The sequence below is a fragment of the Pelophylax lessonae genome, assembly GCF_965119305.1.
Source record: "Pelophylax lessonae genome assembly, chromosome: 9".
Taxonomy (NCBI): domain Eukaryota; kingdom Metazoa; phylum Chordata; class Amphibia; order Anura; family Ranidae; genus Pelophylax; species Pelophylax lessonae.
Window position 1 is genome coordinate 136,948,579 of NC_138776.1, and position 26,115 is coordinate 136,974,693.

The 26,115-nt window shown below is 40.4% G+C and overlaps 1 protein-coding gene and 1 long non-coding RNA gene across 2 annotated transcripts in view; one reads left to right on the top strand and one right to left on the bottom strand.

Annotated features, from left to right (window-relative positions):
• LOC309563594 (sorbin and SH3 domain-containing protein 1-like) overlaps positions 1–26,115 on the bottom strand; it is a 244,310-nt gene that overhangs the window by 68,087 nt on the left and 150,108 nt on the right. The window contains exons 18-20 of the mRNA XM_082268071.1: positions 24,516–24,581; positions 14,152–14,244; positions 7,692–7,729 (exon numbers count right to left, since the gene is read on the bottom strand). Of these exons, the coding sequence (XP_082124197.1) occupies positions 7,692–7,729; positions 14,152–14,244; positions 24,516–24,581 (197 nt within the window). The remainder of the gene's footprint in view (positions 1–7,691; positions 7,730–14,151; positions 14,245–24,515; positions 24,582–26,115) is intronic.
• Positions 8,292–8,674, top strand: LOC309563595. The gene is made up of 2 exons (XR_014225720.1): positions 8,292–8,466; positions 8,585–8,674. It is a non-coding gene; the product is annotated as an uncharacterized lncRNA (long non-coding RNA).

Below are 26,115 nucleotides of genomic sequence, written 5' to 3' on the forward strand. Positions count from 1 at the left end.
TCTTTATAAACATAAAAGAGGAACTAAAAAAATCAGAACAAACCAATGGCTGAACTGAGTGTCAGAGTTTGGTTTATTCAATGTGCGCACATTAATCTCAAATTAGGAAGGCAGTAGATATAATCTTGGACTGTTATGGTCCAAATCCAAAACATTTTGGCACCCCAGATGGGACACATTGTCCTGAGTAGAGCACATGTTGGGAGCCAGCAATGTCTTGAGGTGCCAGAAGAAGCGGGGGGTGTGCTAAAACGAGGTCTGAAGTTTTGTCCAGCAAAAACAGCTTAAACAGAAGGGCCACCCATAGCCGCGGGGTCCAATTGGGAAGAATAGTACCCAATCGGTCTGAGCCTGTTGCCATGGGCCTGAACCAGTACTCTTGTGGCACGTCCCTCTCTCTTTGAGACAAATAGCTTGAAAGGCTTCTCATAGTTCCAAAGGTGGAGGGCAGTGACCATGGACAGAAGTTGGTGAGGGCTTTTGTTGATAGTAGGGAAGGATCGGTCTTCAGGGCATCATACAGGGGTCGCATCAGTATGGATGCATTGGGAATCCAGGAACGGCAGTAGGAGATCAGCCCCAGCAAGGATGGAGGGATGGGATGGAGGGATCTCTGACCCATTGGCACTGGAATGGCCTTGATTGCAGCGACTTGTTCTTGGGTAAGATGACGTGTGCCTTCTGAGATGCAGTGACCGAGAAATGGAGGCATGGGTCCCATCTGGGTCGCCAAAATGTTTTGGATTTGGACCAGAACAGTCCGAGATTATATCTACTGCCTTCCTAATTTGAGATTAATGTGTGCACATTGAATAAACCAAACTCTGACACTCAGTTCAGCCATTAGTTCGTTCTGATTTTATTAGTTCCTCTTTTATGTTTATAAAGACTGAGGAAAGTCATTTCCAGGAAATAGTCATATATAATACGTATAAGCTAGCAATTGGAGTATCTATGTATCTATGTGTCTAAGATTTTCTTCCAGGCTATGACAGCCTTCTATTTTGAGTGGAGTCTCTCTCTGGAGGCACCATCTTGTTTCTCCGAAGGGAGGGGTGATCTAGCAGTAACTTTTGAGTAAGGAATAAAATGCAGCTGTAACATATATATACACATAGAGTATGCATCATAAGGTGAAATAGGCATTTCACTAATATAACCAATATAACCAGTATTACATCCATTACAACAGTCTCCGCTCTAATTTATCCCAAAGGTGTTCTATTGGGGTTGATGTCAGGACTCTGTGCAGGCCAGTCACGTTCCTCCACCCCAAACTCTCTCATCCATGTCTTTATGGACCTTGCTTTGTGGTGCGCAGTCATGTTGGAACAGGAAGGGGCCATCCCCAAACTGTAACCACAAAGTTGGGAGCATGAAATTGTCCATAATGTCTTGGTATGCTGATGTCTTAAGAGTTTCCTTCACTGGAACTAAGGGACCAAGCCCAACCCCTGAAAAACAACCCTACACCATAACCCCCCTTCACCAAATGATTTGGACCAGTGCATAGGTGCATAAAGACATGGATGAGCGAGTTTGGTGTGGAGGAACTTGCCTGGCCTGCAAAGAGTCCTGACCTCAACCCGAAAGACCACCTTTGGGATGAATTTGAGCAGAGACTACGAGCCAGGCCTTATTGTTCACATCAGTGCCTGACCTCACATTTGCACTGGAAGAATGGTCAAACATTCCAATACCTTGCCTCTCCGGGGACTGGCATCCCTTATTGGCTTTTGCCAGCAGTAGGAGCTATTGGCTTCTGTTGCTGTCAATCACAGCCAGTAAGCCAATCGGGAGAGGGAGGGTGCGGGGTCGAACCACAGCTCCATGTGTGAATGGACACACAGAAGCACGCCTGCTTGGGTGCCCCCGTAGCAAGCTGCTTGCTGTTAGGGCACCCGGCAGGAGAAAGGAGCCAGGAGCGCCGGCGTGGGACCTGAGGAGAGGAGGATCTGGGCTGCTCTGTGCAAAACCATTGCACAGAGCAGGTAAGTATAACATGTTTGTTGTTTAAAACAAAAAACAAGGCTTTAATATCACTTTAAAACTGAAGTTTAGGTATGGCGGTTCTTACATAGTTATATTGGTCCAGCTTAGACCATGTAAGTATGTGTGTTCCATAACTGTGGGATCACCACGGAAGCTGAAAAACACTGATGTCTAATCAGAGAATGCTTTGCATTCATTGAGAAAATACAAAGTGTTTCCTGAAAGGCGTCCTTGCTGAGTAAGCAACCTCCTGTGATCACAATGCAGCCGGGTAGACACTTGGCACATGACCCAAAAGGTAGTGGAGCTGCAGCTACATAAAAAGGGCCATATCTAATCTGCTTTAGGACATATAAAAAGGCATCCAATGATTCAACTTGTTTGCAGCAACTAAAATATCCATTTGGGTGGAGGTGACCTTCAAAAACCCCCAACTAACATTATATAATATGATGTAAAAAGTACTACTCATGCTCCTATTGGCATACATGTGAAATGTAAAATATATGCATATATAGACACATATATGCTTGTATCTTCTGTTTTACTTTTTCCAAACGGAACAATTCAAATAGAGATGTGATAACAGCCAAAAAGTTTCTACTGTCTAAACTTTAATTTGCAAAATGATTCTGTTTATATCACATGGCACAAAGTGCAAGATGTCTTTATTTAACAATTCATAACACATGGATTTCACCCTGAACAGATCTCTTTATTAAAGGCAGTTACTAACCTACTTAAGTTGAGAAACAATTCCTTTAAATCTACCTCACTTCTAAAATAGGTCATGCATATTTAGCACCATGCTAACTTACCTGGACAATTTAATAGGCTTTTATCCTACAGCAGTACTTTTAGTCTTTTTTTTTTAATAGAGCCTAATCTCAAAAGCTCCTAGTCACAGTTTACAGACCATGTTCTTTTTGTTCCAATGACTTCTATTGCGAAACCCACACACATTCCAGAGTGTGGAGACAACTTATGAATCAGTAACACACCACACAAGCCGAATTTGCATGAACTGTAATTGTGCATCACGTATAAACACCGTGGATATTAATAGCTGTCAGGAACTCCACCCAGCACCTAACAAACACTACCCAGTTTGGTAAACACAACAAGACACTCCGATATGTAAAGAGCATACCATTTATCTGTTTTACGAGAATTGCCTAACAAAATTTCTGCACAGGGGTCAGCCTGCAATAAATACAACCACGTGATCTCCCTCAAAGCTAAATTTAATAAACTGTAAAAGAAGATCTCTACAGCTGTACTACTGATACCACATGAAAATCTTAACTAGTGTCTATACATTGTATCTACAAATGACCTGTTAAGGTAAGAAATCGGGTACTCGGATCTATAGCTAAGTGTTACAAAAGGTATAAATGCTATTAAACCCTTCAAATGTGCCACTCATCATACACTATATTACTAAAGGTACTAGGACACCTGCCTTTACACGCACATGAACTTTAATGGCATCCCATTCTTAGTCCGTAGAGTTCAATATTGAGTTGGCCCACCCTTTGCAGCTATAACAGCTTCAATTCCTCTGGGAGGGCTGTCCATAGAATTTAGGAGTGTGTCTATGGAAAAGTTTGAACGTTCTTCCAGAAGCGCATTTGTGAGGTCAGGCACTGATGTTGGAGAGAAGGCCTGGCTCGCAGTGTCCACTCTAATTCATCCGAAAGGTATTCTATCGGGTTGAGTTAAGGACTCTGTGCAGGCCAATCACGTTCCTCCACCCCAAACTCACTCATCCATGCCTTCATGGACCTTGCTTTGTGCACTGGTGCGCAGTCATGTTGGAACAGGAAGGGGCCAACCCCAAAACTGTCCCCACAAAGTTAGAAGCATGACATTGTCCAAAATGTCTTGGTATGCTATGCTGACACCTTAAGAGTTTCCTTCACTGAAACTAAGGGGCCAAGCCCAACCACTGAAAAACAACCCGACATCATAATCCCCCCTTCAACTAATGATTTGGACCAGAGCACAAAGCAAGGTCCATAAAGACATGGGTGAGTGAGCTTTGAGTGGAGGAACTTGATTGGCCTGCACAGAGTCCTGACCTCAACCCCCGATAGAACACAAGCCCAACCACTGAAAAAAAACCCACATCATAATCCCCCCTTCAACTAATGATTTGGACCAGAGCACAAAACAAGGTCCATAAAGACATGGATGAGCGAGCTTTGGGTGGGGGAACTTGATTGGCCTGCACAGAGTGCTGACCTCAACCCCAATAGAACACCTTTGGGATGAATTAGAGCGGAGACTGCGAGCTAGGCCTTCTCGTCCACATTAGTGCCTGACCTCACAAATGTGCTCCTGGAAGATTGACCAAACATTCCCATTGACACACTCCTAAACCTTGTGGACAGCCTTCCCAGAAGAGTTGAAGCTGTTAGAGCTGCAAAGGGTGGGTCAACTCAATAATGAACCCTACAAACTAAGACTGGGATGCCATTAAAGTTCATGTGCGTGTAAAGTCAGGCGTCCCAATACTTTTGGTTATATAGTGTATCTGTAAGGTTGCCAAAGAAAACAAGTACCAGAATTATGGGACCCTGACACACTTCTGTTAGTCATCACATCAGCTAAACACAAGAAAGCATGCAAACTGGTTTTCAAAATATATCAATTATAAGAATCTATGAATAATAAAATAATAGTATTAATATGTACTAGTTGACTGATGCAGGAAATCATGTGCTACCTGTTATTAGGATCACAGAGGATATTATTATTTTTTTGGGCAGAAGAAGCAGCCTGTATAGCAGAGCAGGAGGTACAGATGAGGCAGCTACAATATGACATGAAGTTGTTGTATATGGAATGTGATGGTGGTAGAACTATTATAGATAAGCATAGGGCAAACAAAGTACAGGTATACAAGTAAAAGAGATACAGCTAGAATGTGTAATACAGCAGCAGGTGTAGAAAGTATATTTTTAACAGGTCAGCATGTGGAGGTGGGTACTTGTAAAATAGGTTAGGATCTGGAGAAGTTTTATGGATAACAAGGTAAGGTTGTGGAGGTGGTATTAGGAAAACAGGGTAGGATGTGGAGGAGCTATATGGATACCAAGGTAGGATGTGGAGGTGGTATTAAGAAAAACAGGGTAGGATGTGGAGGAGATATATGGACAACAAGGTAGGATTAGGAGGACGTATATGGATAACAAGGTAAGATGTAGAGGTTTTATATGAAAAACGAGTGAGGATATAAAGAGGATATATGGAAAAAAAGGTGGAATATGGAGGTGGTATATGGAAAACAAAGTAGGACGTGGAGGTGGTATATGGAAAACTGAGTAGGATATGAAGTAGGTATATGGACAAAGAGGTAGAATGTTGAGGTGGTAAATGGAAACCCAGATAGTATATGAAGAGGAGATATGGCAAAAAAGGTGGTATGTGGAGGTAGTATATGGAAAACAAGGTAAGATGTGGAAGTACTATATGGAAAACGGGATAGGATATGAAGGAGGTATGTAGATAAAAAGGTAGGATGTTGAGGTTATATATAGAAAACGGGGTAGGATATGAAGAGGAGATATAGCTAGAAAGGTAGAATGTGGAGGTGGTATATAGAAAACAAGGTAGGATGTGGAGATGGTATTTAGAAAATTTGGAAGAATATGAAGGAGGTATATAGATAAAAAGGTAGGATGTGGTATATGGATAACAAGGTAGGATGTAGAGATGGTATATGGAAGACGAGGTAGGATGTGAAGGAGGTATATAGATAAAGAGATAGGATATGGAGGATATATATAGAAAACGGGTAGGATATGAAGAGGAGATATGGACAGAAAGGTAGATTGTGGAAGTGGTTTAAGGAAAACAAGGTAGGATGTGGAGATGGTATATAGAAAATCGGGAAGAATATGAAGGAGTCATATGGAATGAAAGATATGATGTGGTATATGGATAACAAGGTAGGATATAGAGATGGTATATGGAAAACGGAGTCGAACGCGAGGAGGTATATCGATAACAACGTAGGGTGTCACGATAGTGTATGGATAACCTGTTAGTAGGAGGTTTAGAAGGTATATAACAAGTTAGGATGTGTAGGAGGTACATAGAAAAATGGCAAGGATGTGGAGTTAGTATATCAATAACAGGGCTGGAAACAGAGCGGGAGATGGGAATAGTATATGTATGTAAGGTGTAAAAGAAATATATACAACTGAACACGAGGTGTATATGGTACATGTTTATTGGGACTTGGGGTAAAAATAGTACATGTATAACAGAAGAACAGATGGGAATGATAGGACAGGAGGTAGTGCTTAGATAACAAGGAAAGGGTTGGAGCAGGTATGTTTACAACAGGCAACAGGTGGAGAAAATATATTTAATAGGGCAGGAAAGGAGGCAGTTCATGTACACACAATGAGGACAGATGGTGAAAATAATACACACCTAACAGGATAAAAGGTGAAAGTGATACATGGCTAACAGGGCTGGAAGTGGAGGTAGGACATGAATAAGAGAGCAGTGGGTGGAGGTGGTACATGGATAACAGGCATGTAGGAGGAGAAACTACATGGATAATAGGGTAGGATGCTGAGGAGGTACATGTTATCACAGGAGAGATAGTGAAGATGTAACACATATAGGAGGACAGAAAGTGGATGTGGTATATGGAAACCAAGGCAGGGGTGGAGGTGGTTCATAAATAACAGCACAGGGGGTAGGGGCGCACATATATCACAGGGCAAAAAATTGAGATGATTTATGGAAAACAGGACAGAAAGTAGGGTCTGTAGATGAATGACAGGACAAAAAGGTTGAGCTGATATATGGTTAACAGGACAGTAGGTGGAGGCTGTATATGAATGATGGAACAGAAGGTTGAGTTGATATATGGATAACAGGACAGTAGGTGGAGGCTATATATGAATGACAGAACAGAAGGTTGAGTTGATATATGGATAACAGGACAGTAGGTGGAGGCTGTATATAGATCACAGGACAAAAGGTGGAGTTATTTAGATACCAGGGCAGTAGGTAGAGGCTACATATGGATCACAGGACAAACGGTGGTGCTTATATGTGAATAACAGGTCAGTAGATGGAGGCTGTATATGAATGATGGAACAGAAGGTTGAGTTGATACTGTATATGGATAACAGGACAGTAGGTGGAGGCTGTATATAGATGATAGGACAAAAGGTGGAGCTATTTAGATACCAGGGCAGTAGGTGGAGGCTACATATGGATCACAGGACAAACGGTGGTGCTTATATGTGAATTACAGGACAGTAGGTTGTATATGGATGGCAAGGAAGAAGGTGGAACTGATATTTGGATAGCAGGACAGTAGATGGAGGTTGTATTTGGATACCAGAATGTAAAGTGGAAGTGGTATAAGGATAACAGGGCAGGAAATAGGCACATATGATGAAAATGCAAACCACGAACAACATAACCAATATTATTTTCAAATTATATTTAAAAAAAAAACCACATACTTCCTTCAATGAACAGTATAAAACTAAAAACAGTACTTTAGCATATCATTTATTTCCCCTAGGATTAAAAACCAAAAGGGATAACATTATATTATTGTCATAAATATGTTGTTAACATAAGTTAAGTGAACATTCTTATAGAATCAGACAAAAAAAAAACACAAACATAAAATGAAAACAAGAGTAAGAAGAATTGAAACTTACTAAGATGGAAGATCGTCTGGGCGGCTCACGACTGCAGTCTGCAAGAATCCAAGAAAAGAACGGATTGATATGGATGACTAAAATCAGACAATATCCCTCCAGTTCCCCCAGCACTGTGTCATTTTACCTCCATGAATGTGTGAAAACTTTAGCCGGCACTGTATACACTGCCTAGCAAGAGCCAGATTTCGGGCAGTCACTGTGACTGGCCTCTTTTTATGTGTGTAAATGAGTCACAGCATACACAGCCAACAGCACAGACAGATAAGCAGCTGGAGTAAGAATAGCAAGCCTGTAATTGTTTTCACACACGGTTCCTTCAGGAGAGGTGCAATCCCACATAAGCGTAAAACTCGTCAAAGCAGACTGTGCCCAATTAGAAGTATAGAATCAAATCCTCTCTGTAATTCAGTAATAAGCGTATAAAAAATAGGGGAATGTCTCTGGAATTCTGGTTATCTGCACTCCCACATGGCTTCTCTATTCAAACCAGGTCACTCAACCATTAAAACAGACTATCAGCAGAAAGAGAGCATATACATATAATAATTTTTTACTGTATTTATGTAAAGCTTTAAATGTATTCAATCCATTATTCGTTTCTAGTCCATTGTGGCGTAAGAAGCCCCTTCAATATATTTTAGGTTTTATATTTACCATAGGTTATAAAGTTCACCCTACAGTTATCCATTCTACCATTGCCCAGTATTTACTAATCCTTTCAGTTATAAAAATGTCTGCTGATAATGTTAATATATTTAGGTTACTGCTCCAGGTATGTTGCTTTAACTATCAGACTATACTTATATGGCAAGAATGATATGTACTATACAGATATGCTGCTTTAACTATCAGACTATACTTATATGGCAAGAATGATATGTACTATACAGGTACGCTGCTTTAACTATCAGACTATGCCTATATGGTAAGAATGATATGTACTATACAGGTATAAAAATATGATACTTTTCTTAATAAAACTGCTATGAAATACCAGAATCCAATTCTCAGGTTACATTTTTACATATGCTTGAGTGAGTAGAAATGCTGTGCTGGAGATGGTATTACTACCCTATAGTCTCTCTGTGTTTCACCACGTCATAAAACCAGAACTTAGTGGGGTAATAGGTTGCACACTATTAAAGAACAGTCGAGAAGTTAGGTGAATTTACCCAGAACAAGTGCAAAAAGAAAAACACATTGACCCTTTTCCACTCTACACCTAAAACAAAAAAAATTCAGCAAGGGAAAACTTTTTTGAGGCAGATTAAAATATAAAGAGGACATCAACATGGATTACCATAATAATAACACCACAATAAGCCAAATTTGCAAAACTAACACAGCAGCAGAAAGATCTTTTTTTTTTTTAAATTCAATTTGATTTGAAAAATGTCATACTGCTGAAAAAAAGCTCTGTATCCTTGTGTGAAAACTTTGTTAATTGAGCTTTTGTTTTGTAAAATCCAGGACCATTGATGGATTTTTCACAATTCTTCACAAAAACAGGAAGGAATTACCACATAATCCTTGTCTTCAGCTTGGGTTTAAAGACATTGCTAGGCACATACCATGCCTTTTTACCAAAAACACAGCAGTTCTGAAAACCTTTTCTGGTTTAATGACGGGAAAATAGTGCATTTTCAGAAACTGACAAATTGTGCTTGGGTGACCCTGCCCCCTTGTGACATCATCAGCTAATATAGCTGGTCAATGACATCATAAGGGACGGGGTCACCAGCTGACACCAGCAAGTGGCCCTGCCCCTTAGTTTATTTTGCGGCGGGAGGTGATAGAGTTGTTAGACGGCGGGAGCCTTTCTTTGGGTGCTGTTCTTTTTTTTTCAGGCTGGCGTTCATCATAATGGATCTACACCAGGGGACGTTTTTTTTTTTAAATTCCCTTTTTTCGTGAATGAGTAGGGGTACAATGCACCCCATACTCATTCACATAGGGGGGCCAAGAATCTGGGCCCCCCCCCGGTATAAAAGGGCTTCCAAATTTTGATAAGTTACAGGGGGCTTCCAAATTTTGATAAGTTACCCCCTGCACCCCCACAACCACGACCTAGGGTTGTGGGGAAGAGGCCCTTGTCCTCATCAACATAGAGAAAAGGTACTTTTGTGTGGAAGCCCCCCTACTCCAAAGCACCCCTCCATGTTGACGGCATGTGGCCTGGTATGATTTAGGAGGGGGTTTGCTGCTCGCTTGTCCCCCCTTTTCTGGCTTGCCAGACTGCATGCTCAAATAAGGTCTGGTACAGATTTTTGGGGGCGACCCCCACGTCATTTATAAAAAGATTTGGGGGGAGGGGGTTTAAAATTTTGGGCTGGAGTTCCCCTTAAAATCCATACCAGACCCAAATGGCCTGGTATGGATTGACAAGGGGCCCCCCTTTTTTTTCCTCAATTTTTATTGCCAGCAATTTTTTTGTTAACAATCAGCTGTCAGTGGGGAATCCGTTGACAGCTAATAAGTCATCCAGTATTAAGGACACAGCGGCTACTCGCTCCTTAAAAGAAACACTACCATTCCAAAACATTTTGGGAACACTCCTAAACACTGCAAAAATGCCAGAAAAAAAAAAAGGAAGTAACTAAAATTAGCGTTTTTTTATGCAGGATTTGTTTACCAGCTTTTGAGCGTCTAGTTTGCATGGAGCCTTGGCACAGATCTGGTAGATCAAGATAAAGAAGAATAACTTGGATAATATGCTAGTCTATAGTGAGGTCTGGCTCAATACATATATACCACTAACAATCATTTTAACAGGATAGTCTATCCAAAAAAGGGTTTATAGGTTGGAATGGATGCAGAGTAGGTTGAATCAGCTTTTGGCCTATTCTTCTGTAGCAAATTTCTGCACCTGCGATCCCAAGTCTACACACCTGCTGTGACTGAGACTAATGCTCCAAGTTCAATTTGTATTGTTTACACAATGGAAAATTCAGCAGGAAAGTGTATGTGATTATGCATGGTTCAGAGCCAAGATCACTAGAATTGTTTTGATTGGACTTCTAAAATGGACTTCTAAAATGTCAAAGTTGGTGAACCTACCAGGATCTGTCTATGACATAGTATTGGGGTGATTTATCTATGTAACTCAGTATGGAAAAGTTAGTAATGCTTATGGTGCCGCTTAGAGCAAAAGAGGAGCCTTTTCCCTTGATCCTCAGGAAAGCGGGGTGCCGGCATATCTATGTACCAAGAGAGTAAAGCTTTTTGTACCAATCTAGAGGGTAAAGCTTAACGTGTGTTAAGTGATTGGTCCTGTCCAGCCCATGCAACCAAAGAGTAAGGAGAGGCCTCAGCCTACATGTTTTCGCCAAACCACGCTCGTAACGCATTTCCCCCCGCCCACCAGGCTTAGTCATAGGCGGGGCGAAAAACATCAGAATGCATGGTTTGGCTGAGACATGTAGGCTGAGGCAGCACCCTACTCTTTGGTTGCACAGGCTGAACAGGAGAGCGGTGATCACTTTACACACATCAATATAGGGAACAAACAGATCATCAAGCTTCAGAAACATTTACCAAACTATGAAGTAAATAATTACAATATATGTATAAGGCTACATTCACACCTGAGCGTAGCGTTTTTCGCGCGTTTTTTACCGCGATTTTACCGCGATTTTTGCGGCGTTTTTTACCGCGATTTTACCGCGATTTTTACCGCGATTTTTGTGCAGGCGTTTTTAGATTGAATAGAGATCAATGGAAAACGCCTGTAATCTGCCCAAAAAGAAGCTCATGTACTTTTTTGAGCGTTGGGCGTTTTGTATACAGCGTCAAAACGCTCAGATGTGAACAGGGGCCATTGAAATGAATAGGATTTGTCTTGTTGGGCGATTTGAGAGCTGATCCTAGAGCAGAAAAACGCCCCAAAAACGCCCCAAAACGCCTAGATGTGAACGGAGCCTAATGACAGACATGTTACAAAATATTACACAGCATAGATCTTTTTATGTCCAAAAGCCAATGATAAAAGAAAAGTACGACTCAGCCAAAGTCTTAGAAGCAAAAAGCAAGACAGCACAATTGAGCAGATACACATTATACAATCTTGGTGCCCCTTGTAGAACCAAAATGTATTACTTGTAACACAAACAGCAAAGTAGATTTGCTCAGTTGCTCACGTGACAAATTGATTTTGCAAGAGAGGAAAGTAATTAGGCTTTAAGTGCTCTTCTAATTTGTTGTTTTTCATGCTAATATCAAAAGTACTTTTCCAAAGAATTTGAACAGCTTTGCTTTTTACAAATTACAGTCTAGAAGACAAGAATTACATATAACAAGTTAGAAATATTGCAGCGTAGAGTGTATGTCGTTAAGGGACATCTGTAACTCCCTCAACATGGAAACCCCAATTTACACATTGGTGAAATTGATTTTCATCTAGGAAACTGCATAGTAAACCTGCTTTACAATTGTATTTGGGGCCTTGAATGGTAAGCTTTGGTGAATACGTAAAACTTAGTTTGGACAGTAAGCTCTACGGAACACAGACCTGAAAACAGCTAACTAGCATAAATTATCCTGTGAGCTACAGTCATATTTTTATTAAACAATAGATATAGTTAGGCTGGGTTCACACCTCAGCAGCTCTGCGAGCCCCATTTGCTCAGGCACGACAGTCCACTCATTTGAATGGGCTCATGTGTCTGCGTTTCATACAGGAAAAAGTTTCCTGCAACTTTTTTAAAATGCAGCCAGAGGGAAATCGCATGGTGCTTTTGCACCATGTGATTTCCAACAACTGATAACATGCTGCATTTTCAGATGTGTGGGGGTGCTATTAAGAATATATGGCAGCCCTGCGTATCTGCAAACGAGCAGCGCTGTTTGGCTGTAGGAACTGTCCCGCACCCACAACCACCAGCATTAGTGTGAACTTAGCCTACAAGCGGTCTATTTACAAGTATTTTATTAAAAAGTGATAACTGGTTTGCCCAAGTTGAAATATTATTGTCATTAGGCCTCAGCAGATCAATAGATGAAATACAAATGAAAAGGAACAGCCTGAACTTCGTCGCATAGATGTTTTCCAACATTCAGACACGAGTACTTCTAATGTTTGGAAGAACTTATTTAATTGACCCTTATATAAGATCCCTGCACTTGCATTAACAACTGTTTTATTAGCGACAATGAAGTTACTGATCTATTTTGAAGCACCACATTTTACACATTTGGCTATATGCCCTGAAGTAATGTGGTGGTGTATGACCAGAAGAATGGCTAAACTACTGACTGATTTTGATTGTTTTAATTTACTGCTTATCAGTGGCTGCACCTTGCTTCCTAGAAGTACCAATTAAATACATGGATAGAAGTTCGGCTGGTCCAGTAGGAACAGACCACATTTCAATCCATGTATGTGAAGGCTGGTTGCGCACAAGTGGATCTATTGATCTGGCTATGGCCTGCAACACTGATCATTGTATTCTGATTGTATTCTGGGGAAGTTTATTTGTTGTCAGAATACAATAGCTCAGCAGAAAGGATTCCCTCATCGACCTTAAATGTCTGAATGGGGGAATCGGCTCATGTTTTTTGGTCAACCCGTAGGTTGCAGGCAAAAAAAATGAATCATGTATAGCCTGCCAAAGGGCATTTATTGCAGCCCAACAAATAACTGGTTGTAACTACTATCCATTTGAAGCAGCTAATCTCTTCCACAGACTAAACTATTACATTTTACTAATCCTCTGTCTTTAGGAACTTTTTCTGTACCCTTCGTTTTTTTTTCCTTTACTTTTGTTTTTATTTTGAAAATTGACTGCTTAGTTCAGCCCTAATGGGACAATATAATCAGTCTCCAAAAGTAGGTGTACGGATGTGGCTGAATATTAATAAATATCCTCTTATTCTGTTTTTTTTCTGGTTTCGACCTTGTCTGGAGTTGTCTTCCTATTTTGACACCTTCAGCTTTCATTCTTAACCCCTTGCATGCAACCACCTTTTTTTTGTTGTTGTTTTTTGTGTAGATAGGAAACGGCCAATTGCAGTAATATCAGTTTTAACTGTGTATAGATTACAAAAAAGTTTTTTTTGTTTATTTTTTTAAGAAAAAAAAAATCCTTTGCTCTAAAGCCTCTTAAAGAAGCAATGGACATGTGGTTGTCTGGTTCTACAAAAGCATGCACCTTCATGTGTAGTGACACGAAAGCCTATGACAGCATGCCAGGCAGATGTTCCAATACTCTGGTTTTTACACATGCACGGCCTTGTTACTGCAGAATCCTATGATTACATGAAATGTACGTCACATTGGAGGTAGAAGATTACTGCATACAGAGCGATGGAAAAAATGACATTGTCTCCGCACATTCCACATGCCAGGTTGCAGCTGAGATTAGTGATGTTATGAAAAGAGCTTCTCTTCATTCTCTCATTCTTGCAGACACTTATATATTTCCATTGGCAAGCTAACGGCAGAATAAAGAAACTTCCATACCCTTTTATCAGAGGCTTTATAAAACTTGTCCATTCTCTCTAAATCTGCCTCTAACTCAGACTCGTACTGATAGAGGTCTTTCTCTAGCTCAGTCTAGTTAAAGAAGAACAAGACAATTAAGGACACGTTACAGAACTCTCAGAGGATGATATACGTGGCACACTGAAACAGTACACAGTGTAGCAGAATCATTTCATAACAAACAAAAACAACAATATGACATTCAATCAAACATTTGACATTGTTCAATACAGACATAGGGTGATCATACATGGCTCAGTCTTTGCATTGAGACAGATTCTAGTATTGCTTGCAATAATTGGGCGGTATATGGGCTTTCCGGAGAGTATTTGGTATTGTACCTTGTAAAAGGTCCCTTTGTAAGCAGACAAATACTGTTCCCTTTTATCTTTTGGAAAAACATTTGCACACAAATTGAATTTGCCCACTGGATAAGCCAGAGGAAACATTGAAGGTCTAGATGGAGCAGATATCTCACCACTGTTGGCTCTTGGCAAGACATTTGCTTGTCTTAAACTGGATCAAATCCAAGCCAGTTCAGTAGGGACCAGCCAAGATTTGATCCGTCAATGGGCAGGCTGATTGTTCCAAAAATCAATCCATTAATCGACTTGCGTACAATCAGCATGTCAAATTTTTAGCATGCAATTAATTACTGCCAGTGGCCATAGCCGCTAGCACTAATCGTGTAATCCCGGCAGGGACAGCTTTTCTTTTGGTTGTAGGAAAGAAAACCACAATTTATAGTTGTTTACTGCAGACATTTTTGCTGTGTTTCAGGGTGGAATAAGCTGGCTGGCACATGAAAATGTATGCCAGACTACTTAGCTACTAGCAGCTTGACTATTTAGGTGATGCTCTGACAATAACACTTGTCTGGCTTGTCTTGGGGGAAATATAATGATTGGATGAAATTATCCAACAAGTCCAACTGCTTTTTTATCACAAGATCAGGTGTTGCTGTGGTCAGATGGTGTCCACATACACAGGGACTGTAAAGTGATCTATCTGGAGACAATGTCTGAATCCACCTTCAGAAATGCAAAAAATATTAAAAAAACAAAAAGACAAAATGTAAAACATGCCACTGGAAAACAAAATAAATCACACAGCTTTTTGAGAGTTGACAATACCATAATTATATCTTTAAACTGGAAGTTTGAAAAAAATGGATTTCAAGATACGGCATGATCTGTGTTCAACAAACTGTGTAAGCGAATAAGATGCTGATATCACCAGCCATTGTACAAATAAAGAAAGTGTACTAATTCGGTCTAGTCTTACCACCCATCATTCTAAAGGAGATTTATATATTTTTAATTAAGGCTAGTCAGTGGGAAATGTGGAGACAGTTATGATAAAAAGTATAAAAAATCTATATTTTTTTTCACCAACACTATTCACTTCCTTTGTGTCTGTCCTATATTGGAAGTCATTTTAAAATCAAGGTAACACAAAAGCTATTGTTAGCAGAAATCTAAAAGTTAATTTGGTCTTCTAGATCTTCTTTTACTGATAAAGTGAGCTTTGTTGAGAAACGTACCCCCATAGTGACAACACCTACCACCAAAGATGCATTTCTCAAACTTTGGGAGCATTGCATTAAACTGATGCAGTAGAGAAACTCTTATCTCCTTAGGAGGGCGACTTTCATCAAAGTGATAATGAACACATTTACCCGGATGAGTATGCATTATTATTTACACTTTATTTAGGTGTTATTGTGTTACCACACATTTAGCCCTACATGTAATAAGTGATATTATCTCAAAATATATTAATTATATTAAAATAATATATCGAAAGTCTAAAATTAGTACAATGGGACTGTACACAGACAGATGACTGTGGGACAGATATCCAAGAACAAACAACATTAAAAATTCAAGGCTCAAAAGCACAAAGCACTGAAACACTTAATAAATACACTGACTCAACCAACTACTAAATGTGTGTTAATGAATATACATTCAAAATACACAAGATGGGGTAAAGAGAGTTTAAAGTGAATCTATACCCACAATTTGATTTAAATCTTTGGATAGAATGGTAAAAGGTTGGACCGCCTGTCTTGTTCCCAGTCATTTACCTGCCATCTGGGGTTCCTTTACACCAGGGGTGGGGAACCTTTTTTCTGCCGAGGGCCATTTGGGTATTTTTAAAATCATTCGGGGGGCCTTACAAAATTATCAACTTAAAAATGTGCCTGTTATATTTGGTCAAACATTTAATTAACTCACCCCTAATGTGATGGCTGCAACTGCTTCTCTTTGGTGAGGTGTGTGATGTTAGCTGGTATTGATGATGTTGTTACTGGCAACTGGTTTTCCAGGTTTGCCCCCTGTTAATGCAGAGTTATTAGTGCCCCCCATCAATGCAGAGTTATTAGCGCCCTCCATCAATGCAGTGATTAGTGCCCCCATAAATGCAGTGATTAGTGCCCCCATCAATGCAGAGTGATTAGCCCCCCCATCAATGCAGAGCGCATGGGGATTAGAGCGCCTCCTGATTACACACACAGCGGGTTCTTCTACTTACCCGGCACGGGTGCTCTCATACGAAGTCACGCCTCCTGGACTGACTCCTATGATAGACGTCACCACTGTGCTGTCTATCATAGGTAGGAGGGGTGACTTTGTATGACAGCGGCCATGCCGGGTAAGCAGAGGAACCCACTCTGTGTGTAATCAGGAGGTGCTCCCCCTCCCCTTCCCCTTCCCCTCCGGAGGCAGCCCAATGGCAGGGCCAGATCAGATGGTTTCGGGGGGCGCATACGGCCTGCGGGCTGTAGGTTCCCTACCCCTGCTTTACACCATCCACTATACAAACTGACTGTGCAGTATCCTTGAAGCAGAACTTTACTCTCTCAATCATATTGACTTTTTAATCCTTATGCTGCTAGTAATAGTAAATAGAAAGTAAAGTAAAGAAAAGTAGATCGTATTTACTTGTTTTAAACTTTTGTTTACATTTCTTCAGTTACTTCCTGGTTTCCAGGCCTAGGCAATTCATGTCATACATCCCAAGAGTCCTACGGAGGGGTTTTCTCAGCTAAGCACATCCTCCTGCATGCAAGCTTGAGCTAGTGGCAAGACGGATTCCAAGTAAATGCTATATAAATCATCTGTCCTTATTGAAAATGCTGACAGCCAACAATGCTAAGAGGTGTTTTTTAAAGTGGTTTCTCAGCAAAATAAAGCACGGACACATGGATGGGGGAGATAGCTTTGAATATTAAAAATTAATTAAATAGCATTTTTGGTTTGTGATGCTTAGATGCAGTGTAGTCCTGCTTCAAGATCTACCATCAACTATGTAGTGCCTGCCTAATTTGATAAAGGATTGATTAAGTTTGTCCTTATATTGCATATTTTTGGTAAAGGAAACTGTGATTGTAAGGTGTATGGCTAGATTTAGGGGGATTTCCCCACTACTTTCTGTTCTGGGGACAACCGTTTACCAGATTTGATGTGAGCGAAAATCTGCAATGAGGAAACAATAGAAAGACAACAAAGAAGACAACAGAGCACTGGCAGATGTTCTAGCATTCCCCGAACTAACTTGAGACAAAAATTACCGGTATTTAAAGAAGAAAAACCCCAAAAACAACAAAAAAAAAACAAAAAAGGGGCAGACTTGTTGGATCAGTTGATCTTCTACTACCACTCGATTTTACTTCTGTCTGTGTTGCTGTTGCTGCTGAGATTTCCTCTCACTTCCTGTTCTGAGGACAACGAGTTGTGAAGGATTCTCTTAAATGGAGCCTTCAATGGCAGTAAAACCTGATGAGAGTCCTATTCATTCCCCACTCTATCCAAATTGGAAAAAAAAATGTTTTGGCTATAGATACACTTTAAAGGCAGCATGTCATAAGAACAATATGAAGGCTCTTGCCGATTATGTTAAAATTGGTCAGTCTGATTGACCCATAAAAAGAAAATGCAAAATTATTCAGCCCCTTTACTTTCAGTGCAGCAAACTCTCTCCAGAAGTTCAGTGAGGATCTCTGAATGATCCAATGTTGACCTAAATGACTAATGATGATAAATAGAATCCACCTGTGTGTAATCAAGTCTCCGTATAAATGCACCTGCACTGTGATAGTCTCAGAGGTCCGTTTAAAGCGCAGAGAGCATCATGAAGAACAAGGAACACACCAGGCAGGTCCAAGATACTGTTGTGGAGAAGTTTAAAGCCGGATTTGGATACAAAAAGATTTCCCAAGCTTTAAACATCCCAAGGAGCACCGTGCAAGCAAAAATATTGAAATGGAAGGAGTATCAGACCACTGCAAATCTACGAAGACCTGGCCGTCCCTCTAAACTTTCAGCTCATATAAGTAGAAGACTGATCAGAGATGCAGCCAAGAGGCCCATGATCACTCTGGATGAACTGCAGAGATCTAAAGCTGAGGTGGGAGACTCTGTCCTTAGGACAACAATCAGTCGTATACTGCACAAATCTGGCCTTTATGGAAGAGTGGCAAGAAGAAAGCCATTTCTTAAAAAAATCCATAAAAAGGGTCGTTTAAATTTTGCCACAAGCCACCTAGGAGACACACCAAACATGTGGAAGAAGGTGCTCTGGTCAGATGAAACCAAAATCGAACTATTTGGCAACAATGTAAAATGTTATGTTTGGCGTAAAAGCAACACAGCTCATCACCCTGAACACACCATCCCCGCTGTCAAATATGGTGGTGGCAGCATCAGGGTTTGGGCCTGCTTTTCTTCAGCAGGGACAGGGAAGATGGTTAAAATTGATGGAAAGATGGATGGAGCCAAATACAGGACCATTCTGGAAGAAAACCTGATGGAGTCTGCAAAAGACCTGAGACTGGGACGGAGATTTGTCTTCCAACAAGACAATGATCCAAAACATAAAGAAAAATCTACAATGGAATGGTTCACAAATAAACATATCCAGGTGTTAGAATGGCCAAGTCAAAGTCCAGACCTGAATCCAATCGAGAATCTGTGGAAAGAACTGAAAACTGCTGTTCACAAACGCTCTCCATCCAACCTCACTGAGCTCGAGCTGTTTTGCAAGGAGGAATGGGCAAAAATTTCAGTCTCTCGATGTGCAAAACTGATAGAGACATACCCCAAGCGACTTACAGCTGTAATCGCAGCAAAAGGTGGCGCTACAAAGTATTAACTTAAGGGGGCTGAATAATTTTGCACGCCCAATTTTTTCAGTTTTTTATTTGTTAAAAAAGTTTGAAATATCCAATAAATTTCGTTCCACTTCATGATTGTGTCCCACTTGTTGTTGATTCTTCACAAAAAATGACAGTTTTATATCTTTATGTTTGAAGCCTGAAATGTGGCAAAAGGTTGCAAAGTTCAAGGGAGCCGAATACTTTCGCAAGGCACTGTATGAACATGCCACCAATCATAAGTGTTAAATGCCATTTGTGGTCAGTGAGTATGAACATGTGTGTTTAGTATGGTTTTATCAGAACTGGGCAAAGTTGGCCAAAGCCTTGGGACCTCTACAATACAGGGAGTGCAGAATTATTAGGCAAATGAGTATTTTTGAGGATTCATTTTATTATTGAACAACAACCATGTTCTCAATGAACCCAAAAAACTCATTAATATCAAAGCTGACTATTTTTGGAAGAAGTTTTTAATTTGTTTTTAGTTTTAGCTATTTTAGGGGGATATCTGTGTGTGCAGGTGACCATTACTGTGCATAATTATTAGGCAACTTAACAAAAATCAAATATACAGTATACCCATTTCAATTATTTATTTTTACCAGTGAAACCAATATAACATCTCAACATTCACAAATATACATTTCTGACATTCATAAACAAAACAAAAACAAATCAGTGACCAATATAGCCACCTTTCTTTGCAAGGACACTCAAAAGCCTGCCATCCATGGATTCTGTCAGTGTTTTGATTTATTCACCATCAACATTGCGTGCAGCAGCAACCACAGCCTCCCAGACACTGTTCAGAGAGGTGTACTGTTTTCCCTCCTTGTAAATCTCACATTTGATGATGGACCACAGGTTCTCAATGGGTTCAGATCAGGTGAACAAGGAGGCCATGTCATTAGCTTTTCTCCTTTTATACCCTTTCTTGCCAGCCACGCTGTGGAGTACTTGGACGCGTGTGATGGAGCATTGTCCTGCATGAAAATCATGTTTTTCTTGAAGGATGCAGACTTCTTCCTGTACCACTGCTTGAAGAAGGTGTCTTTCAGAAACTGGCAGTAGGACTGGGAGTTGAGCTTGACTCCATCCTCAACCCGAAAAGGCCCCACAAGCTCATCTTTGATGATACCAGCCCAAACCAGTACTCCACCTCCACCTTGCTAGCGTCTGAGTCGGACTGGAGCTCTCTGCCCTTGACCAATCCAGCCACGGGCCCATCCATCTGGCCCATCAAGACTCACTCTTATTTCATCAGTCCATAAAACCTTTGAAAAATAAGTCTTGAGATATTTCTTGGCCCAGTCTTGACGTTTCAGCTTGTGTGTCTTGTTCAGTGGTGGTCGTCTTTCAGCCTTTCTTACCTTGGCCATGTCTCTGAGTATTGCACACCTTGTGCTTTTGGGCACTCCAGTGATGTTGCAGCTCTGAAATATGGCCAAACTGGTGGCAAGTGGCATCTTGGCAGCTGCACGCTTGACTTTTCTCAGTTCATGGGCTGTTATTTTGCGCCTTGGTTTTTCCACACGCTTCTTGCGACCCTGTTGACTATTTTGAATGAAATGCTTGATTGTTCGATGATCACGCTTCAGAAGCTTTGCAATTTTAAGAGTGCTGCATCCCTCTGCAAGATATCTCACTATTTTTGACTTTTCTGAGCCTGTCAAGTCCTTCTTTTGACCCATTTTGCCCAAGGAAAGGAAGTTGCCTAATAATTATGCACACCTGATATAGGGTGTTGATGTCATTAGACCACACCCCTTCTCATTACAGAGATGCACATCACCTAATATGCTTAATTGGTAGTAGGCTTTCGAGCCTATACAGCTTGGAGTAAGACAACATGCATAAAGAGGATGATGTGGTCAAAATACTCATTTGCCTAATAATTCTGCACTCCCTGTATATATCTATTCATATCTAATAATGAAAGCATGCACGGTTTTGATTGTTCTAGTTTCTTATACCAACTATGGCACACATTTGACTACCACGGACTCTACGCCAATGTCCACCAGGATAGGCACTGTACACTGATCAGCACTGTACACTGGTCAGCACTGTACACTGGTTTACTGGTGGCTATTATTTTTCAAAAAACAAGTCATGTGTAAAGCATGGCATCTGTCTACATTTCTCCTTCAAGAATCCTGACCACATGTTCCTATTTAGTTTAATTTATTTATATCATTTTGTTCAGGAAACATAATTCAATTTTAGGGGCCTAATAGATATTTTTTATATAGTAAGGTTAATATTTGTTGTACTGAACAGGTTTCTTCCAGCGCTGTTGTTTTTTCCCATGGATGTAATTTCTTATCGTCATTTTACGCCTGTGGATTACATTAGACATTACTGGTGTCGCATAAACTATACGAGCAGCCAGATGAGCCGCACGACAAAAGCTCATTAATAAATAGAGAACATCAAGGTACTACCTACCATACTATAAACCTGTCATTTGAGACATATGTGAGCTACCTTTGATGACCTCCTTCTGAATATCCTAGCTGCCTGCCTGGCAATCTGGTTCTCTTGCTTTAGCATTTGGAATTGGTGAGCTAGGACAAGACTTCACTTGTTGCATGCTTGTTCTGGGCTAAAGACTCAAAGTAATAAAGCCAGAAGCAATAGCAGTATTTATCTCTCTATTACAGCTTTTCTTTAAAAGTCCACCTTTCACATAATAAAACCAATAAAGTTAAACTGTCTATAAGATAACCAGCAGCAGCCAATGTTGCTATTAGCTTCATATTCATCCACTATGAGCACCAGGAGCCCCATCAAATTTTCACTTTTAATTAAAGCAGAGTTCCACCCAAATGTGGAACTTCCACTCATTTGCTTCCCCCCCCCCACCCCTCCGGTGCCACATTTGAAGCTTGGACATGTCTATGATATTGCAACAAGAAATCCCAGTATAACAAGCCTTTCTGTAAACCAGTAAATAGGAGGCTAGCTCCTGGGTGCAGCATAGTGGAATATCAACCAAAGAGAGTTATGTACAGGTATCTGTTATATTATGTAAAACAATATTTTGGGGCCTGAAACACAACGGCCATTTGAAAATAAAAGTTACTTATAAAGTAATAGTGACTATAAAATTACATATTTAGAATGTTTTATGGTTCAGGCAGCACTTTAGCTACAATAAGCCCTAGTTGAAAGAATTACAAGGGAAAAAACATAAAATGTAAAATCAGCCACAAAATAGCTTACCTAATTTGTTTTAGCAAAAAAGCTTGTGATTTTTTCGTATTGTAGGGGCTATGCTACTATAGTTCTGGCCAAACGCAGGTGGTGCGATCTAAAGCAAAATCCAAACCACCCAATTCCAAAGTAGTTTGTTTAACCACTTGCCGACTGCCAGCAGTACATATACTGTGGCAGGTCGGCTCTGTCCCATGAAACCGGGTAACTGTATGTCATTTTGCGGTACAGCTAGTGGGGGCGTGCGCACGTGCTGATTCGCTACAGAGGGGTTCAGCGGCCGTGATTGTCACCAGACACCCGGGACTGCTCCCCATGGAGACAGAACGGCGATCTGCGGTAAACACGGCAGACCGCTGTTCTGTCAGTAATGAACACAGGGCTCCTGTGTTCCTCTTATTTAGGACCACAGGTCTCTGTGTTCATGCAGCAAGCCCACCCCCCCCCCAGTTAGAAAGCACCCCCTAGGGACACATTTAACCCTTTGCTCACCCCTGGTGTTAACCCCTTCCCTGCTAGTGTATTAGTACAGTAACAATAAATTTGATTTGGGAACAGAGTTGCATGACTGCAATTGTCAAAGTAACGCAGTGCTGTATCACAAAAAAATGGCCTGGTCATTAAAGCGGTTGTATACTCAAAAAAAAAAAAAAACAAACCCTGCAAGACAAAGGCATAATGAGCTAGTATGCATTGCGCATATTAGCTCATTATGAAATACTTACCTTAAAACGAAGCCCCGACACGGACCCAGGACACCGCTGTGGGAGCTGACATGATCCCTCGGCGTCTCTTCCGGGTTCGGCAGCTCCGGCGCTGTGAGTGGCCGGAGCCGCGATGACGTCACTCCCGCGCATGCGCGCGGGGGATTAACTTTCCGGCAACTTCCCGACAAGGAACTCTGAAGGTCCGCCGGACCTTCAGAGCGTATGCGCTGCTAGTGTCAGCGGCTGCATGCAGTGCAAATATCTCCTAAACCGTGCATCTTTAGGAGATATTAATTGTACCTACAGGTAAGCCTTATTATTAAAGTCAACAAAATGACTATACTACCGATTTAAGGGAGAAAACCTTCTGGTCCAGAAGTGGTTAAAAAATGAAAACTGTTTTGTGCTGGAGCTTTATACTTAAATACATGGACTTCTGGAGCCCAAATTGAATGGACATAACCTGATTATTCCTGATTATTTTTACATTTTTCGATGATTTTGTCTTCATTGACATTCTCCTTTTATTATCAGAACTTGATAAATGTAATTTACATACTTAGCTATCGAGCTAGACCATGTTTTTTTGTTTGTTTTTTATTACTAATCGTGGCTCATTCTGAAGCCTAGGAATGACTTGATTTCATGAATAATGTGACAAGTATCAAAGGGCTGGGTTGGAAGATTGTGCATGGGATTTGAAGTGCTCACAGAGCTTCTACCTACTTTGTATTCCAAAAAATCTGTACTCTAGTACAATGGCCCTTAGAGGTAAACAATATTACTCCATCAAACTTGGCAAACCTTTTGATGTTCATAAACAATTACCAGGCAGGTACCAGAAAGGCTGGGTTCGAAGATTGTGTGTGGAATTTAAAGAGCTCACAGAGCCTCTATCTACTTAGTATTAACAAAACAGGTTTTCTGTACTCTAGTACAATGGAACATAGAGGTTAACAACATTACTCCACCAAGCTTGGTAAATCTTTTGATGTACATAAACCAAGAGTGGTGTCCTTAGCCTGTCATGGTAGATTTTTTTTCCCAGTATGGACTAGATTTATCAATACGTCCCAGACTCTGAAACCACAGTATGACAAGGTCAGGAGAGTTGTATACTTTGCTTTAAATGCGAGTTGCACAGAGTAGCTCAGAAGCCGCACTATAAGCACACTCAAAATGTAAGCTTACTACACGCACAAACACACGTTAGATGCTGCAGCAGTCTTTTTTGGAGAGAATTAAGAGAACGTTATTACCTTTCTATCCTCTACTTTGAGAATAGAGCAATCCCCCGGAGTATAATCCCATATCTTTTTTGGAGGCTGATGAAAAGCAGAGGAGGAAATAAGGAGATGAACAAAGAGAGAGAAACAGAGAAAAGATAATCACAAGGAGAATGAATTTGGAAATAACACACAAGTAGAGGATTTGCATCTGGACCAGGAGAAAAATAATAAAAAAAGGGAAACAAGCAAAAGCATGTCCCATACTATAGTGGGAGGCATAAAGCAGGCATGCAAAGGATTGTAAAGAATTACAGTTTCGATTAGTAAAAAAAATGGTTCAGAGATTTGGAGTTAGGACCTAAAGGATGCCCTAACATGACCAGGCAGGCTTCTACATGAATACAGGCCGGTCACCTGTATTCTAGAAGGCATTTTTTGACCTGTTATGGTCACCTGGAAAACAGCAATTTAACTTCGTTACATCAACTAAGATAGGACAGAAGCTTAAAAAATATTGATCTTTGCAGGAAAAGGAAGATAGTAAATAGTGCTTTCATTTACTTTGCTTTAAGGCCAAAAGTACATACCACATTTACAAATGGCTGAAATTCCATGATGGCAGTGCAGGACAATGAGATAAAGGTTCAGCCAATGATTACATACAGTATTTCTGTTCACTACATAACAGCTAATGATCCCTGACCAAGATGTACTTTGATATATCATCCAGAATATGGCACATGCTTTCACATAACAAATTTGTTTAAAAAGTTTTACCTACACTGGAGGTAGTTATTATATAAGGTTCAACTAGACTTCATGATCCAGAGTAAAAGAGGTTTACTATAAAATATAACTTTTTACACTATTGGCATACAGTCACCAAAAACTAACAATGCAAACAAATGATGTTCATAATTACCCCTTTTTAGCATTTTATCTGACAAATTTTCATTGTATCAGATCAATCTACTAAAATAAATCTTGCTAAACATGTGCAGCTTTCCGGCAGAAGGAATATTAGGAACAGATTTATCTGGAAATGTCTGAATAACATTTCGGATTAGTAATTCAGCTGAAGTGTGTAATGCTGGCCATACACTATACGAAAAATCGACCGAAATTAGAGCAATATATACAAATGGGTATTGTTTATTCTATTACTACTTTTTATTCTGAATCTGGCAGGACAATAACATCTCATTCGTATTTAACAAGTCAGACTCTCCAATAAAGTTATTTCACTTTTTGGTTGCTGCTGGAAAGATAAATTAATCATTTATGACTATAGGAGAAAGGAAAGCAGGACCCCGTCCTGCAGCAGGAGTACTTTAATGGCATGAGCATGAGACCAACCCAAAATATAAAAAGAATCAAAATATTTTATTAATGCACATATCATTAAAACAGGGTGTGCAACATAACATCCAAAATACAATCAAATATACATTTCAAATCATAAGAAAGACATATCAATACCGAATGTGACCTTAGTACAGCGCTTCCCTAGCTTTTGCGTCATCCTGGGTACAGGTCCCCAGAGAGGGTGTCTGTATGTTTGGTCACCTCCATAGGTCAACGTGTTTCGCTATATTGCATAGCTTCCTCAGGACTAATATAGGAGAAAATT